The sequence below is a fragment of the Neolamprologus brichardi genome, chromosome 19, assembly GCF_056152115.1.
Source record: "Neolamprologus brichardi isolate AB-2024 chromosome 19, ASM5615211v1, whole genome shotgun sequence".
NCBI classification, from domain to species: domain Eukaryota; kingdom Metazoa; phylum Chordata; class Actinopteri; order Cichliformes; family Cichlidae; genus Neolamprologus; species Neolamprologus brichardi.
This window is the reverse complement of record NC_142122.1, coordinates 9,202,952-9,220,950: the sequence shown is the minus strand read 5'-3', so window position 1 is coordinate 9,220,950 and position 17,999 is coordinate 9,202,952. Positions and strand designations below refer to the sequence as shown.

Here is a 17,999-nt window from a genome sequence, read left to right as displayed (position 1 = left end):
ATTTGTCACAGTTTCACAACTTAATTACTGGTAACGCAGTCAAATCAGTAACTACACATTTATTCTTTTGGTTAAAGTGGTTAAAAATGCAGTACACTCATTAGACCAAAGCCTTAAGAGGAAAATCACAAAAAAACAAAGCTGCAGTTCAACCCATTAGCCTTAGTCTTTAAAATCCAATTTGGAAGAAAGAAAAAACCCATTGCTTCTCAGTTTTCTTCTTGTTTTTCATCCATCCACAAATAGCACTGGAGAACTGGACAGTTTTTCAGCTGAGATAAACACAAGAAGCCTGAGTTTGTCCACCAGAAAACAATATATATATGTTTTTTACTGATGGGTGGGATTATATGTGATTGAGTCCAGGTCGATCGATCAGGTGGATTCATTGCTTACAAAAAAAATCAGCAAATAAAACAAAAACTTAATGAGGAAACAGTGATATTTTCAATCCTTGTTAGGCCCTATTTGTACAGATTCTTAGTTAATAACAGGCTAGAGAGTAAATCACAGTTTTTATTCACTGTCCACCAGAGAGCCCAGTTCACTGGAATGAATACAGGAAGAAAGGCCTTGCTGCTCAGTTTGATAAAAGGAGAAGAAAACACAGGGAGGCTGAAGGAGGAGATGTTAGCAGGGGATATGAATGGTACAGAGGTGGGTTTGCTGGGTGAGGCTCTGTGAGGTATTATGACAGAATAAAAGAGGTCGTATGTGTTTGCTGCCTGAGATGGTACAAATGTTAATGGTAAGTATGTATTTTAAAAAAAAAAAATCAGAACAGAGCTTATGACTGAGACTGATATTTTGATGAGAGAAAGAGGTGGGGGGACAAAGGCAGAGAAGGAAATGCAAAAGGCCTGAGACCTGCTGAGAAAAATGGAAAGATCAAATGAAAGGACATTTTGGAGTAGAAGGAGCAGAGCTGGAGGTGAGGTGCATGAAGGCTAACGGTAGTCAGGCACACTGAGTTTTGAGGTAAAGGCTGGCAGGTCTGGTCCTCGCATGGAGTGGAGCTCACCTGGGAGATGGTTGGGCTTTCTAGGCGTACATGGTCAGCTGGAGCCACTAAAGATGGACACAAGGAAGAGGTTCATTGGATTACAGAGCTACCAGTGCTGACCTTTTCAATAAATATATCTACATCTGTGTTTTATAATCAAAGATTCGTACCTCCAGGACACTGAGTCTGATGGTACCATCTCCATCCTTATCAAAGGCCTGGAACGCCCCTGAGAAGAGAAACATCACAATGCAGCTGCAGTTCAACACGAGTGTGGTTCATCTCATATAAGGGGCAAAAGAAATGAAACTACACTTTGTTTTAAACACAAAGAAATGACAAAAACAGTGTTTGGAGAAACAAATGCCATTTTTACTAATCCAGTGGGCCTGTCAGTCATGTCAGAAGAAAAGTTTGAATAAAAATGATAAAGTACATAGAAACACCACAGTCTAATCTGATTAAACTGACTATACTGCAGGGACTCTTCCTATAGCCTCCTATGCAATTCTAGAGAACATAGAGTACACTCATGTCAGTACCTCGCTTCAGTTTTTAGATGATTTTTTTTTACATTCTTACGCATTTAGTAAGAGTTTTATTGGCAAATGAAGCAAATTTATGCAAAAAGCTTTTATTTAGGGCAAAAAGGTCCTGGTTTCAAATCGAGTCTGAGGCCTTTCTGTGTGGAGCTTCCTCCTATAGCCCCAAAACATGCATGGAGTTGGGTTAAATGGTGATTCTAAATTGCTCGTAGGTGTGAATGTTAGCATGAATGGCTGCCTGTCTCTATGTGTATTACCCTGCAACAGACTGGCAACCTATTCAGAGTTTACTCCACCACTTGCCCGATGACAGCTAGGATAGCCTCCAGCCCCAAACCCTGATTTGAGTAAGTGGAAGAAAATGGATGGATGGAGTCAGTATTTACAGTGTTGAGGTACTTCTTCATTACTTCTGCAGTTTTCTGTGGGTTACTGGATATCATCTTCTGGGACATAATGATTGATGGTGATCCATTCCTGCCTTTTCTGCACTCCAACTTGATCACAATTTGTGGGCTTTTTAAGAACTATCCCAAAAAAGCCCTAAAAATTCACCCTTAAAAATCAGGTTAAAGACCACAATCCCACTAGTTGTGATCAGCTTGGGAGCACCAATAAAGCAGGAATGGATCGCCATCAATGAGGATTTGGTCCATAAGCTGATATCCAGAGAACTGCAGATGTAAAGAGGAACTCTTTGCATAAATTTGATTTATTTGCCATTATAAAATGCTTATGATTGTTCTTCACTCTAACTTAGAAACATGTAAAAAAACAATAGTTTGAATAAAAACTGAAGTAGCAAACTTTTGGCCATGACTGTTAACTTTCCTTTAAGGTGAGGTACCATAAGCAGACCCACTATCTTTCAATTACATCTCATTATTTAACTTTTAAGTTTTTGTATGGTTCAGCCAATGAATCAACATTTTTCCAAAATTCAACCTGAATTATTTGGCATCCTTGGAAACTTTTAAATGCATACACTTAGGCACAAGAAGGGAAATGTGCTTTTTTTGTTGTTGTTTGGTGTAGAGGTTATTCAGTCTCTCAAATGTCAGACAATGTCAGAAAATATGAACTCCATCTCACTGACTTACTGAACATGGCTTCGAGCCGGACCAGACAGCTGATGAAGCTGTCGAAGTCGATGTTCATGCTCTCGTTTGCGTAGCGCATGGTGATGATGTCGTAGAGCTGGTTGTTGAGACGGAAGCCTGAGCGGGACATGAGACACATGACTGTACAGCGACAACAACATTTAGAGGATGAGTTGAAGCTGTAATTTCACATATGTCATATAATATACCTCATTTCTTTATATTTGGAGTGGAAAATGGGAAATAGGTGCAGGTACACAGAAATAGATGATATAAGGAAAAAGCCGTTTGTACAATTCTAAGGAGCTTGAAAGTCAGTATCTGGTATGACTTTTTCTCTCTGTGTCCTTTCCTTAAAATAGCTTCTTGACAGCTCCCCTTCTACTGAGATCATTTGCCAACTAAGTTGTCTGATTCATCCCTTGACTTGGGTGCATTTTTATGCTTGAATGATTCATAGGTCAATGTTAAGTGGCTAAACAAACAAACAAATCATTCCTCTGAAAATGGTACGGTAAAAGGACTGGACTAAAAATAAATAAAAAAGCTGCAGATGTCCAAAGAAAATCTCAGAAAGCCTGAAGAACTATTGCTCAAGACCGCTTTAAAAATTACAAGCCAGAACGAGATGTGGTTCAAGACTTTTGCACAGTGCTGTATTTGTGTTTTATGCTATTACCTGCATCATTGACAGCATTCCTCATCTCGTAACTGTTGATACCGGACTGGTCGGTGTTATAGTGTTTAAAAATTCCCTGAAAGAAATCGGGTATGATCGGTATGTATGACAATAAGCTGAGCAGAAGCTTAATGCAGAACGATTCTAGAATTTCTGATATAATAATAAACTGAAACCTGTTTTCTCACCTGCCACTGTTTGATCTTATTCCACAGGTGTCTGAACTCCTGAAGGTTGAGTCTACCGGTCCCATCCATCTGAGGAGACATAGTTAAGACTAAAACGGTGTACCCTGTCAGTCATGTTGTCACATTTGAGTGGTGCAACAAGGTTTTTCTCAGTTAGGTAAATTGAGCCAAATGAAATGGGGGAAAAAATCCTAAACTTGCCAAAGTAAACACACAGACTGCTTAAAACCACACAAAGTTAAAGGTTAAAAGCAAATGTCACTGTTTTGTGACTGAAATGAGGCCTAAGCCCCATGAGCATCCATCACAGACCCTGCCTGGGTCTCGGCAGGTTGTGCCTCCTACAGACAACACAGCCAGCCCGATGCACTCGATACAAAGGATACGTCCATCAGAGCAATCATGCTCCTGCAGCTCTCCAGGCTGAAACCCTCCGTCTTCAGGTCCTTGTCTGGGAACGTAAAGAGTGAAAACACTTAGAGGACGACAGTTAAAGACAGCCTGCTGCTATTGGCCTTTCCTGACGTTTTTGCTGAAGTTTCCCAGCAATAAAGCTGCAGCTTTCAGTTAAATTCCTGTGTATGAGTCCTGCATTTGGGTCCTACATCCTGCCTGCCACACAGCAAACTATGACAGCTGTGTTTAATTCCCTTTAGGGATGGGTACCGGTATCCGGTGCCATGATGGCACCGGTTCTGTCATAAACGGTAGTAACCAGACTGAAATTTCGGTGCTTTTTTCCCCCTGAGCTGTGATACACTTTAGATTCTAGCCAATCATTTTACGTTTCCGAGGATAGTAGACGGGTCCAGGTACGTACGTTCTTTTAGAGCAGAGCTACAGAAAAATGCCCAAGGCCAAGCGGTCAAAAGTCTGGCTGTACTTCACAGCAAAATATACAAACTCAGCAGCCTGCAACAAGTGCTTTAAGCTGATACTGTGATACTGTCAAAGGAGGTAACACCTCAAATCCGATGAAATACCTGGCGACGCATAGCGTTTTTTTTAAAAGCCGAGAAATGCACCGTATTTGATAGCTTGCTGCGAGACCTCACACCGTGCACATCTACTGCGGGTGGGTTGCCTGTTATCGGACCGGAGTTTGCAACATCCCCCAAAAACCCGAAGAGGAGAGTCCTGGCCCCTAGCCCTGCCAGTGTAGCAGAACTGATGACGGATGATGATGGCAGCAGCAGCCGTTCTTCTCTGCGTGAGTAGCTTAATGTTGTTCCAGTGTAATTTACGTTGAGTAGGCTAACCACGTTATTACATTAATGCATGTAAGGTGAACTAGCAAACATCATCATAGCTACATGCGGCTGTCTTCTTGTTTGATGGCAGATACTCCCTTCACCCTGGCCAAAAAGGCTAAAATGACCAAAGAAAAAGTGGAAAACAGTTAAACATGAGAGGTTTTTGGATAAAGTTTGTGTTTTTTCCATTGTTTAAGCACTGCTTCCAGCCAAGAATGATACCATATATGCCCCATAGCTGCAGAAAAGGCTAACATTGTTATCTTTTTACAAAAAAAAGCTGAACATGAGAGGTTTTTGGACGAATTTTGTGTTCTCCATTCTTTAAGCACCGGTTTGAGCACCGTTTAAGCACTTGCACCGTTCCAAAAGTACCGGTTTGGCACCGGTATCGGATAAAACCTAAACGATACCCATCCCCAATTCCCTTAGTTACCTGCATGTGTATAAACAACCCTGAATTAGACAAAAGGTTGAGAAAATTGGTGGCTAGTGGATCAAGCAGGGAATTGCCTGCTGTGGACTGATGTGTGCATGTGTCCTGTAAGTTTTATAATGACGGAAAGTTCAGCTTATCAGACTGGACTTACGCTTGGTGATCACTCTGTTGAGAACGTTTCTCAGTTCGTTGGCTGTTATTTCCATATCCTGTGAAAACAAGAAGAGCAGAGGGGGACACCAATAAAGAAGAGACAGGAGATTAATTTCCAAAGTACAGCAATCGCCTAATGTTTTCTGCTAATGAAAAACACAAAATGTTCTGTTTTGGGTTTTTTTAAATTTAAAGCCATTCTCCTCATCTTTCTGTACTGACCTCGCCGCCTATCTCCTGAAAAATAGTCCGGAACTGCTGGTCCTCCTCGCTCTCTTCCCCCGCTGAAGCTGGTGCTGGCTGAGGCGTCATTGAGCCACAAAGCATAAGAAGGAAAAACTCTGAAGATGATCCTTTCCAAGTTATTTGTTCTTTACATTACAAACTGGTTATATCCACAATTGCAGAACAAAATAAGATAAACTAAAGCAGCTGAAGCTTTTTGCTGCTTATTTCTGTAACTTGCCAAAGTAAACAGACACTTACAGTGGGGCAAAAAAGTATTTAGTCAGCCACCGATTGTGCAAGTTCCCCCACTTAAAATGATGACAGAGGTCAGTAATTTGCACCAGAGGTACACTTCAACTGTGAGAGACAGAATGTGAAAAAAAAATCCATGAATTCACATGGTAGGATTTGTAAAGAATTTATTCGTAAATCAGGGTGGAAAATAAGTATTTGGTCAATAACAAAAATACAACTCAATACTTTGTAACATAACCTTTGTTGGCAATAACAGAGCTCAAACGTTTACTATAGGTCTTTACCAGGTTTGCACACACAGTAGCTGGTATTTTGGCCCATTCCTCCATGCAGATCTTCTCAAGAGCAGTGATGTTTTGGGGCTGTCGCCGAGCAACACGGACTTTCAACTCCCGCCACAGATTTTCTATGGGGTTGAGGTCTGGAGCCTGGCTAGGCCACTCCAGGACTTTCAAATGCTTCTTACGGAGCCACTCCTTTGTTGCCCGGGCGGTGTGTTTTGGATCATTGTCATGTTGGAAGACCCAGCCTCGTTTCATCTTCAAAGTTCTCACTGATGGAAGGAGGTTTTGGCTCAAAATCTCACGATACTTGGCCCCATTCATTCTGTCCTTAACACGGATCAGTCGTCCTGTCCCCTTGGCAGAAAAACAGCCCCATAGCATGATGTTTCCACCCCCATGCTTCACAGTAGGTATGGTGTTCTTGAGATGCAACTCAGTATTCTTCTTCCTCCAAACACGACGAGTTGAGTTTATACCAAAAAGTTCTACTTTGGTTTCATCTGACCACATGACATTCTCCCAATCCTCTGCTGTATCATCCATGTGCTCTCTGGCAAACTTCAGATGGGCCTGGACATGCACTGGCTTCAGCAGCGGAACACGTCTGGCACTGCGGGATTTGATTCCCTGCCGTTGTAGTGTGTTACTGATGGTGACCTTTGTTACTTTGGTCCCAGCTCTCTGCAGGTCATTCACCAGGTCCCCCCGTGTGGTTCTGGGATCTTTGCTCACCGTTCTCATGATCATTTTGACCCCACGGGATGAGATCTTGCGTGGAGCCCCAGATCGAGGGAGATTATCAGTGGTCTTGTATGTCTTCCATTTTCTGATGATTGCTCCCACAGTTGATTTTTTCACACCAAGCTGCTTGCCTATTGTAGATTCACTCTTCCCAGTCTGGTGCAGGTCTACAATTCTTTTCCTGGTGTCCTTCGAAAGCTCTTTGGTCTTGGCCATGGCGGAGTTTGGAGTCTGACTGGTTGAGGCTGTGGACAGGTGTCTTTTATACAGATGATGAGGTCAAACAGGTGCCATTCATACAGGTAACGAGTGGGGGACAGAAAAGCTTCTTACAGAAGACGTTACAGGTCTGTGAGAGCATGGGGTTGTCCTTGTTTGAGGTGACCAAATACTTATTTTCCACCCTGATTTACGAATAAATTCTTTACAAATCCTACCATGTGAATTCATGGATTTTTTTTTCACATTCTGTCTCTCACAGTTGAAGTGTACCTCTGGTGCAAATTACTGACCTCTGTCATCATTTTAAGTGGGGGAACTTGCACAATCGGTGGCTGACTAAATACTTTTTTGCCCCACTGTAGATATACTTGGAAGAAATATTGAGGCAATCCCTGTGCTGCAGTAGCTCTACACACTCTGGAAAACTAAGAGGACACTTACCACTGGATGGTCAGCCTCGATCCTGTTCTCTATCTCCCTGAGTGAAGACGAACAAACAGCAGTCACCACGGTGACACCATCATCTCATCTGGACTATAAGCCTCTGCTTTTTTTTCTTTTCTTACTGCAGTCATCAAATTTATTCTCATCAAATTTTGCATGAATTATGTTGATGTGCTGAATCTGTAAGTCATCTGACAGATTTATTATAAAGGAGTTCATAGGCTTATAGTCCCCAAAGTCACATTGCACTAAAATATGAAAATGACTGCATAAAACGCTTAATGGAGCAAATGGAGCTGTTAGTTTTGTATCACCTGCTGCTTCCTCCAGTCAAGTTTTGTTCTTCCCGATTGTTCTTATTTTGGGCAAACTTGATTGTCACCAGAACTTTCCATTTTTAATTAGTTTAGGTAATTTGTGACATGCATAGTTAATGGTGTCATAGTATACTGTGATCTAAAGCCATGTTAGGTAATTCAAAGCCCATCCGTCTCACACCCTGAGTCACACCCAAGTCCGGGTCCATCAGAGTTCAGGCCGGCTCTGCATGCTGTCTGGTCCTCTGGGCAGCAGTGGGATGGTTGGGAGGTGCAGATGTTTGTTGAGGCTTGAGTATGCAGTACTAAATATTTAGAAAGTTTACCAGATCATCCCCAAATCTGAAGATGCTTGTCCTAAAAAAGATTCCATAACAGCTTCGAACTCGGGCCGATTTCTTCTGATTCTACAAATCAAATCGCCGTTAAAATAGTTTGTTCTTGGTGGTTTGTGTCCCACCCACCAAGCAGAAAATCCCACCCTCATTAACAGACACAGAGACCCGCACACACAGGGTAGAGAAATCCCTCATAAACTCCAAGTCTAATTAAACTGCACATACAATTGGGCTGGGTATTGTTGTGATTTTATCTATTAGTTTGTTTTAGGGTTTGTAAGACTTTGCAAATGTGTAAATGTCAAACGATTGCAGAAAAATGTAATGACTCCTGGGCTCGGTGGAAGGAAGATTTGACTCTATATAAATCAAACTGAACTGAACTGAGACTGACTGTCTTTATAGTACAGGACTCAGAACTAAAATGCATTGATCTAAATACAGGCACTGCAATATAATATATTTAATAATTTCTGTATACCTCTTTGTTTACCCTAACCTTTATTATAGAATAGATTCTAATCTTAGAATCTGAATTACTGCTGTTCTGTCTGACACAAGGTGTTTTTTGCCATTATTTAATGCAGAACGATAAACGTCCTCCTTTTTTTTTAGGTACTGAAAACATTTGGATATTTTGAGGAAAACATATGTCTGGAAAAAAATATACCTCATTACGTTAACCCTGCAAAATGAAAACTGAAGCTCCCCCACTGTGTGTTGAGATTTCTATTGCCATGAAGAGCAAACCCTACCCTTATTATTTAAGAGTGCTTTGACTTTATCTTTAACACCGGTAATAGGAAAATGTTGATAAATAACTATCTTAGCAAACAGCCAATGCGCTGTATTCCAATACCCAGCCCTACTAAGAAATATAAGATCAGAACACATCCAACTACAATTCTGCACCATACTAGAAGGAAAACTACTTATATAACCATTCCCACCTCATGGCATCTTAGGCCACCCTGATCACCCTCTCCCACTCACTCTGAGGTGTTCTTCTTTTCAGAGAAGACTCGCAGGATGAACTCTCCCTCCTGGTGTGGCTCATATGTGGAGGGTACTATGACGTACTCGCCAGGGCTCAGGCGGAAACGCTGGGTCACCTCACGCAAGTTGATGTAGGATTTACAGCGCGCCTTGGAGGAGTTGAATAGGAAAAAATCCTTCTGCATGTGCTGCTTGTTTCCATGCATCTGGTTTGGGGTAGTCACAATGTAAAGAGCAGAAAATGCAAAATAGTACTGAAGAATTTCCTCAGAGTTAAAGTTGGTGATGAAAAAAGAAACTGGAAGAATGGCTATGAAAATATAAAGCGTGGGGTGGAATTAACTCGCAAACTGCTGAGAATCCCTTTCACGCCTTCCTTACCTCCTTTGGCACCTGTTGAGAGAAAATAGCAACATCAGTAACAACATTAATTTTAACTGTGGCAGAATCAAATCGACGTATCTTTGTCTGTAAAAAAAGGAAAGCTGTGAAAGTAAATTAGCAACAGAGGCTGGAAAATGGAAAAGTCTTGGAACAATGATTAAAAACCGAAGTGGACACCTCGTAAATGGCGAATCCGATGGTGAAGAGGTTGGCTCCCATCTTGCGCTCTTTCCGTCTGTTCTTCTGCATCAGCGCCACCACAAAGGTGCAGGCCACCTCGTTGTCCTCAGGGTCATCATCCTCCTCCAGCAGGCGAAGGCGGTACTGAGGATTGGTCCAGAAAGTGTCTGCAAGAGAGTTGGTTACTGTTCTCTGACTCTCTTATCTATCATATCATATTCACCATTTAAAAAGAGGACAGTCAGGTTCTTTATGCATTATATTTTGGGAATGAAAAGTGCCTAAACTGGAAATTGCGGATCCAAATTATGCACTGGGGAAGCCCCAGGATTCCCTTGAAAGATTATATGTCTCGGGAATGATTCGGGAATGATGGGTGGGTGATGAATTCTGGGGTTCTCTGCTTAGACTGCTGCCTCTGTGACCCGAAACCAGATAAGTAGTAGAAAATTAATGGGTGGAAGGTGCATTATTCTTCAGCCAATGTAAAGCTTTTTCACATGTTTGGTGTAGGAGTGAAAGACCACTCTGTTCTTCTCTTGTGAGAAAGGATTAACAAACATCTGTACAGTAGATTACCAGGATAGTTCCTGCATCCTCCAGCGGAGCAGCCTCTCACCCAACGCCCCTCGTTCACAGAAACCGTCCACTTGTGGATCTTATCATCCTCCAACGCATCAGGGGTGAGATTACAGATCTCAATCTTGGTGTAGTTCTTCTTAAAGTCCTCAAATGACATCCTGTACAGGAATTCAAGAGACCAGGAAAGATTATGGATTCAGACAAATGTAGCAAAATAGTAAAAACTGTAGATCTCACTTACCAGAATTCTCCATCTTCTGCACTTTGATGTTGAAGCTTCTCCTTTTCAGCCTTAGAAAGTGTGGCCCACTCCTTGGAGCTGTTGAGGAAACATATTAGATATAGTGAAACAGTCTAAAGAGGGATTAAACTAAAATACTGAGGTTTTTTTTTTTTGCTAAAGTAGGGTTAAAAATTGTAAAAGTTAAAAATTCCTTACTTGTCACTCCAGGGACCATTCCATTCCACCTGACCCCACGGGTTCCTGAGACGCACCAGACGAACTTTAGACTCCTTGTGCTGAGACGGTCGGCACTGTGGTATTTCAGAGAGACTCTCGGGTTTAATATGAACTCACATTAATCCATCACCTTCCTGTTTTGTTTATATTAATACAGCAAAGAGTACAGCCGTACACTCCATTTCAAGTTTTTGCTGAGCGGCTGGTGTAATCTCACTGGACAAAACACACTACTTTACCTCTTCCACTGCTGTCACAGAGTAGGCATGTCCCTTCACAAGTCCCGTCACCGTACGTGTCTCAAAGCGGGCAGGAACCAGGGACTGCAGATTAAAAAACAGGTTAGGGAAGTTTGATGGGGATAAAATGAAATAAATATGCGAACACCAGCACGACTGTGCATAATGACAATTCTGAATGAGGAGCCTAATAGCAGCTGAAAAGCTTGCTTTGATTTTGATGACACCTGGTGGCTGAAGTTAACATACTGTAGGCTTTAATCAACTTCATCTTTAGGTGAATTTAACAGCGGAGAAGATGTCAAAATCTAAAAGACCTGTGATGTGTGTCTTTAAAATCTGAGCACAGCGAGGTGGTTCGACTTCTTTAGTGTAAATTTAAAAAGAATAAAATATCCAACACTAATACTAGAGAAGAGGTGTGGAGAGACAACAGTGTCTCACATCGATGGAGCAGCCCATGAGCGACCCTCTCTCCAGAGCTTTCTTCATGATCTTGTAGAGTTCTTTGGGAGCCTCCTTCATCTCGTAGAACTCAGTGACTCCACCAGTGAAGTCCTCCATGGCCTCGGTGGTATTTCCACCCTTCAGAGCCTCATAAGAACCATGAAGCCTGGATCATAGAGAGAGTTTTTGTCCATTTAGGCATTAACTTATCAGCGCAACAATAAAGCCTTTAAATTGACTTTAGGAAGTTAATTTTGTATAAGGATGTCTAATAACGTGCGCAATTCCCACAACCATGACTGCATGAATCATAATGTTTAGAGCTATTTGTTATATTTTGTAACTTTGTAATACTTAATATTAGTAAAAATTCAATTTAGTTCAGTTAGTTACTGTTCTTACAGTCTTGGAACAACTGTGACCATTTAATTTTCTCTGGGATTGTGATGATTCAGATTAAACAGTTGAATAAAACTACCAAAAAGCACCATTTTGCTCTGCTTTCCCCCACTCGAGCATAAAGACACTCACTTGGCATAAGCCTTCTCCAGCAGGGCGCTCCAGAACTCATTCCTCTCAGCGGACTTAGTGAAGACCAGCTGGTTGTTGAAAGTTGGGATGCGGTCATCGATAATGACATCCACCCAGTCACCATAACGCCAGAACTGATGAGCAGAAGGACATCACGAAGGAGAAACAATCCACAGAATCACGTGTTAAAATAAACGGCAGGACAATGATATATTTAAAGTGTTGCCAGGAACTTTTTAAGTTGTGCAATTATTTTCTTTTTTAATCAACTCATCTTTAAATCTAAAATATGTCACAAATTAATGAAAAACATGTAACATTGTATAACATTGATAACATTGTATAGTCAGCAACAGTGACGTCTTAAAATTTCAAAATCTCCAATCATGTATGACTAAGATCAAAAGTATTCGGCCCCCTTGAACTTTTCCACATTTTGTCACATTACAGCCACAAACATGAATCAATTTTATTGGAATTCCACGTGAAAGACCAACACAAAGTGGTGTACACGTGAGAAGTGGAACGAAAATCATACATGATTCCAAACATTTTTTACAAATAAATAACTGCAAAGTGGGGTGTGCGTAATTATTCAGTCCCCTTTGGTCTGAGTGCAGTCAGTTGCCCATAGACATTGCCTGATGAGTGCTAATGACTAAATAGAGTGCACCTGTGTGTAATCTAATGTCAGTACAAATACAGCTGCTCTGTGACGGCCTCAGAGGTTGTCTAAGAGAATATTGGGAGCAACAACACCATGAAGTCCAAAGAACACACCAGACAGGTCAGGGATAAAGTTATTGAGAATTTTAAAGCAGGCTTAGGCTACAAAAAGATTTCCCAAGCCTTGAACATCCCACGGAGCACTGTTCAAGCCATCATTCAGAAATGGAAGGAGTATGGCACAAGGCAACCAAGGCAAGGCCGTCCACCTAAACTCACAGGCCGAACAAGGAGAGCGCTGATCAGAAATGCAGCCAAGAGGCCCATGGTGACTCTGGATGAGCTGCAGAGATCTACAGCTCAGGTGGGGGAATCTGTCCATAGGACAACTATTAGTCGTGCACTGCACAAAGTTGGCCTTTATGGAAGAGTGGCAAGAAGAAAGCCATTGTTAAAAGAAAACCATAAGAAGTCCCGTTTGCAGTTTGCCACAAGCCATGTGGGGGACACAGCAAACATGTGGAAGAAGGTGCTCTGGTCAGATGAGACCAAAATTGAACTTTTTGGCCAAAATGCAAAACGCTATGTGTGGTGGAAAACTAACACTGCACATCACTCTGAACACACCATCCCCGCTGTCAAATATGGTGGTGGCAGCATCATGCTCTGGGGGTGCTTCTCTTCAGCAGGGACAGGGAAGCTGGTCAGAGTTGATGGGAAGATGGATGGAGCCAAATACAGGGCAGTCTTGGAAGAAAACTTCTTGGAGTCTGCAAAAGACTTGAGACTGGGGCGGAGGTTCAACTTCCAGCACGACAACGACCCTAAACATAAAGCCAGGGCAACAATGGAATGGTTTAAAACAAAACATATCCATGTGTTAGAATGGCCCAGTCAAAGTCCAGATCTAAATCCAATCGAGAGTCTGTGGCAAGATCTGAAAACTGCTGTTCACAAACGCTGTCCATCTTATCTGACCGAGCTGGAGCTGTTTTTGCAAAGAAGAATGGGCAAGGATTTCAGTCTCTAGATGTGCAAAGCTGGTAGAGACATACCCTAAAAGACTGGCAGCTGGAATTGCAGCAAAAGGTGGTTCTACAAAGTATTGACTCAGGGGGCTGAATAATTACGCACACCCCACTTTGCAGTTATTTATTTGTAAAAAATGTTTGGAATCATGTATGATTTTCATTCCACTTCTCACGTGTACACCACTTTGTATTGGTCTTTCATGTGGAATTCCAATAAAATTGATTCATGTTTGTGGCTGTAATGTGACAAAATGTGGGAAAGTTCAAGGGGGCCGAATACTTTTGCAAGCCACTGTATGTGAGACACTAGAATGAAAGCTTGAAAATGCCTAAACGAATAACAATGCCTCATTATTTGCTTCATTAATCTTGATTTTACAAAGATGTATTGACAAAAGACGAAATAAACTGGGGCACTGTGGAGAACATGAATAAAAAAGAATGGGAAATCTGAAGTTTTTAAAAATATATGCAAGTTTTTTAAGTTGATGTCAACACATTAGAGTCTTGCATCACCTTGGTGGACTTTGTTTGACTTCATAACATCCACAGAAGATAAACTGTGATCACTGGTCCTGATTTTGCAGTGATTTTTCACTTGGATGCAGGGATTTCTCTTAATAACATTATGTGCTGTAGAGAATAGAATCCTCAAGTATTTCAGTTTAATTTGGATAAATATTGTTCTTAATTAGTATATTATTAATTCTCTTGATCGGCTCTCAGATATTTTGCTCATTATTTTTGGCTGCGGTTCATGAATGGATGCAGGAATGAATGAATGTTGTACATCAGTCATGCTAGGGCCTGCACACTTTTCTTTAATGTGAGGTTTTATGCAAACTGTAAAGCACTTTGGGTGTTTTAAAAAGAGCTACACAAATATAGTTATTGTTATTATTAATAAAAATTTCAACCAAGTATATTGTGTGAATAATTTCAGGGTTGCAGGCGGGTGGCTCTGACCTGGAAGTGGAAGATTCCACCATAACCTTCTGAAAAGCTTTGCTCCGGGGGCACCACACGGTACAGAAGCTTCTCATTCAGGGTGAGACAGGCAATAGCAGCCAGCAACCAGCAGTCACCTGGACACAAAAAATTACTTGTAATTATGTCTTTGGAAGCAGTTATTCCACTCCTAAATTTGATTTTAAAATCTTCTCCAGTGCAGTGAAAATTGTGAGAAAAAACCCCTCAGCCTACATAAAGAATATGAAGTGAAATTTTGAAAATCAGATGAAACACAGACAGGAAATTCTCTCCTGAACATTTCTTGTATTCCAGGAGTGAAAGGTCGCTGCCGAGTGCTGATCTCGTGTTTTTTTTTTTTTTTACCAGGTGTGTAGCAGGGTGTTAGCTGCAAAGGGCTGTGAACAATGTAAGTTTTTCAATGGTTAACAGTGTCTACCAGGACTTTTGTCCCATTTGGACCCCTTTATTTGCTGTCTGAACAAAACAACAATGAGAAATGCTGCTTCCTGGATTCCCTTCCAAAAGCGTAAGCACAATATGGGGAGGCCACTGCAGGCTGAGAGGCCGTGTGGAGGGGATCGCTGGGATATTTTGCCACCCTGTTAATAAAGACTGTCACTGGAGACTGTTGGATCTGCTCTTGCCCCAATCAGGTCAAAAGTCAGAAGCTGTCGAGTGAAGTTTGCTAAAAAGAAATTGAAATCAAGTCCCTATCCTTTTCCCCTTTTGAATGTTATTAAAATGCTATTTTCACATAATAGAAATCACCTGGTATTGCCTGATGTTGTCATCTAATTGTGGGCCTAAAATTCCAGAGGAAGCATAATTTACCTAGATCTCCCTGGCAGATATCTGTCCTACTGGCTCCTCCAACGATGAACTGAGGATTTTCACAGATTTCCTGCAGAAAATAAACACAAATAATTTACTTCAGTTAAACATGGAACAAGAACTAACCTTATAGCAGTTATGTATGTCTCTGTGTCATAAGGGTGTAGTATTCTTCACATGTACCAATCTTATTAGAGAAATTAGAGTAAAAAACATGAAACAGACTTAATCCCTCCTAGTTTGTTTGGGAATGCAGTCAATTCATTCCATTTTTCCTGCAAAAAGGGAGTTTTTCCTTCACACCGTCGCCAAGTGCTTGTGATTGTTGGGGTCTCTCTATTATTGTTGGGTCTTTACCGTACATTATAAAGAGCCTTGAAGCAACTGTTGTTGTGATTTGACGCTATATAAAGAAAACTGAGCTCAGCTTCTTCAAAGCTGAACTGGTGTGGAGTATTTCATCCCATCTGCATCTCTAGGTAAATTTCCACAGCAACAAACACTTCTCACCATAAAATAATTCCTTTTTCAGGCCGGAAAAATACAGTTTCTCTTTGAAGCTTTCATTTGCTGTGTACCAAAAATAACATCCCACCTCCCATGTGTCCATCCCCACTTCAAAGTGCCTCTCCATGTGCCAACAGAGTCCCCCCTCCTACCTTGGGTCTCTTCCAGACGATGTTCTTGACCTTGTTGGACTTGTGTCCGAGCTCCTTGAAGCCCAAAGACTCCACAGTGGCCGGAAAAGTCTCATCCTCAAACAAGGTCTTCCTCTGAAGGAACTCCTGTCTGAGGTTGTTATAGTCCTGGCCGTTGAAGCGCAAGGGCTTGTTCAGAGATCCTTCCCCGTCTCTCCTCTCTCGTTCCCGGATCAACCGGTCGCAAAAAAAGCCAGATGGCGTATAAGGCATCGTGTCTCAGGCTTTTTTTTTGGAAAAAAAAAAACTGGCTTTTGCCACTTGTACTAAAGTCTTACAAGCCAAAAGGCCTGGCATAAATCCAAACAGCTAATATGTGATTGGCTCTCTCTTGGTGTGACGTCCCCCCCTTTCTTTGTCACAGAGTAGATGCAAACGCTTGGTGTGAAAGAGATGTTCACTTCACATGCATTCACCTTTGCATTACCATTCACACACACACATATGCACAGAAACTCGCATATCAGGTAAACGTCCATTTGATGCGTCCCCATTGGCCAAAGTGAACAATGATTTTTCCCCAGCAGTGGCGCTCCGATGGCATCATTGTTGGGTGACACAAAGGCCAGCGGGCCGCGACAGAGGGCATGTAAAGAGTGGTCCGTAGATGCCCTGCCTCAGCAGAAGGCATTCAATCCATTTAAACCTATTCTCAATGGAGATCAGCATTGAGCAGTCTCAGCATAACTGGAGCAGGCTAACGCTATGGACAGCCATCCGTTTTTAGCTCTGGTAGGAAAAGTAAAAACTCCATCTAATCATTTGGGTTTCGTTAAACAGAACAAATAATAAACAGAGCACCACATGCAACAAATTATCATAGTAATTTGGTGGAGATCCAGCAACAATAAAAGAGTTAGAAACATCAACATCAGAAGCTGCACATCGCTATTTATTCAGTCAAGCTTTAGAATTAAAAATAACTTGTAATTCATAATTGTTTAAAAACATTCAATAAAAATAAAAGATTGCATTTTTTTAAATATTTGTCCTCTCAGACCAGGATTCAGTCAGCAGAGCTCGGTCTACAGGGACAAGGCAGTGTCAAGATAAAGTACAGTACTCAAAGAAAACCATGTGCCAACATGTAATCATAGGACAGCAGCATGAATGAAGTTAAATACAGAAATATTTTTAGATAGTCACCTAACGTCAGGGTTCTTCTGATATCCTGACTGTTCTGGAAATGTTTTTCCCCGTTACTTTTTTGTTGCTGGCAAATCTTTTGGATTTGGGGGCTAAGAGGATTCGAGACTAAACACTGATGTTTATATATATCCATGATCGCCGCTGATTCTTCTTTTGTGGTTCAGCTAAATTAAGGAGATAAGGCACTTAGGCTGTAGTTGATAAGATTTAACCTTTTTAAAAAATTGGTGTATAAGCTACACATTGTAGCAAGAATTTAAAAATGTACATACGATGATTAAAAAATAACTATATACTTCTTCTTAGAAAAGCATCTATTCAGTGGATATCTCCAATATTTCCAAGTATTTAATTTTTTAATTTATAATTATTTTTATTTCTAATTGCATTTGAACTGTTTATACAAATGGCTGTGATTCTTTAGTAGTTAATGCAATCTATGTAAATAACTGCACAAATTTCAGTAGAGCGTACACTTTGAGTCCATATTTATCACATGACCACAATTTCAATAGGTTATGGTAAAGAGAAAAAAATTGGATTTATCTCAGTGTCCAAAGATTTATGGATATTATTTTATAAAGTGATTAAAATTTTGTGAAGATTTTGTTTAGAGCACAGAAATGAGCATAAGCTCTGAATGC

At 41.1% G+C, this 17,999-nt stretch overlaps 1 protein-coding gene across 2 annotated transcripts; it reads right to left on the bottom strand.

The window, feature by feature from the left end:
* Positions 1 to 75: 75 nt before the first annotated feature.
* Positions 76 to 16,611, bottom strand: capn3a (calpain 3a, (p94)). 2 transcript variants are annotated; one of them, XM_087832757.1, is made up of 21 exons: positions 16,168 to 16,611; positions 15,509 to 15,578; positions 14,672 to 14,790; positions 12,009 to 12,142; positions 11,475 to 11,643; positions 11,031 to 11,114; positions 10,771 to 10,865; positions 10,573 to 10,650; positions 10,329 to 10,489; positions 9,747 to 9,916; positions 9,567 to 9,578; positions 9,183 to 9,391; positions 7,532 to 7,568; positions 5,583 to 5,660; positions 5,359 to 5,416; positions 3,893 to 3,966; positions 3,516 to 3,584; positions 3,328 to 3,403; positions 2,649 to 2,765; positions 1,174 to 1,232; positions 76 to 1,068 (listed from the first exon to the last, which is right to left on the bottom strand). In XM_087832757.1, the coding sequence occupies exons 1-21, from the start codon at positions 16,417 to 16,419 to the stop codon at positions 1,042 to 1,044; spliced, it is 2,148 nt and encodes a 715-aa protein (XP_087688883.1). In that variant the 5' UTR covers positions 16,420 to 16,611; the 3' UTR covers positions 76 to 1,041. The 2 variants fall into 2 exon arrangements, with proteins under 2 accessions (XP_087688883.1, XP_087688882.1); XM_087832756.1 differs by lacking the exon at positions 9,567 to 9,578 and having other exon boundaries at positions 2,649 to 2,789; positions 9,735 to 9,916.
* Positions 16,612 to 17,999: the final 1,388 nt, after the last annotated feature.

Excerpts from the sequence above, each read along its gene's own strand:
- capn3a (XM_087832756.1), bottom strand. The coding sequence starts at position 16,419 with ATGCCTTATACGCCATCTGGCTTTTTTTGCGACCGGTTGATCCGGGAA. Across the intron at positions 9,917-10,328 it reads AGGATGCAGGAACTATCCTG|ACACTTTCTGGACCAATCCT; the intron begins GTAATCTACTGT and ends ACTCTCTTGCAG. Across the intron at positions 3,585-3,892 it reads CTCTGATGGACGTATCCTTT|ATGGATGGGACCGGTAGACT; the intron begins GTATCGAGTGCA and ends ATGTCTCCTCAG.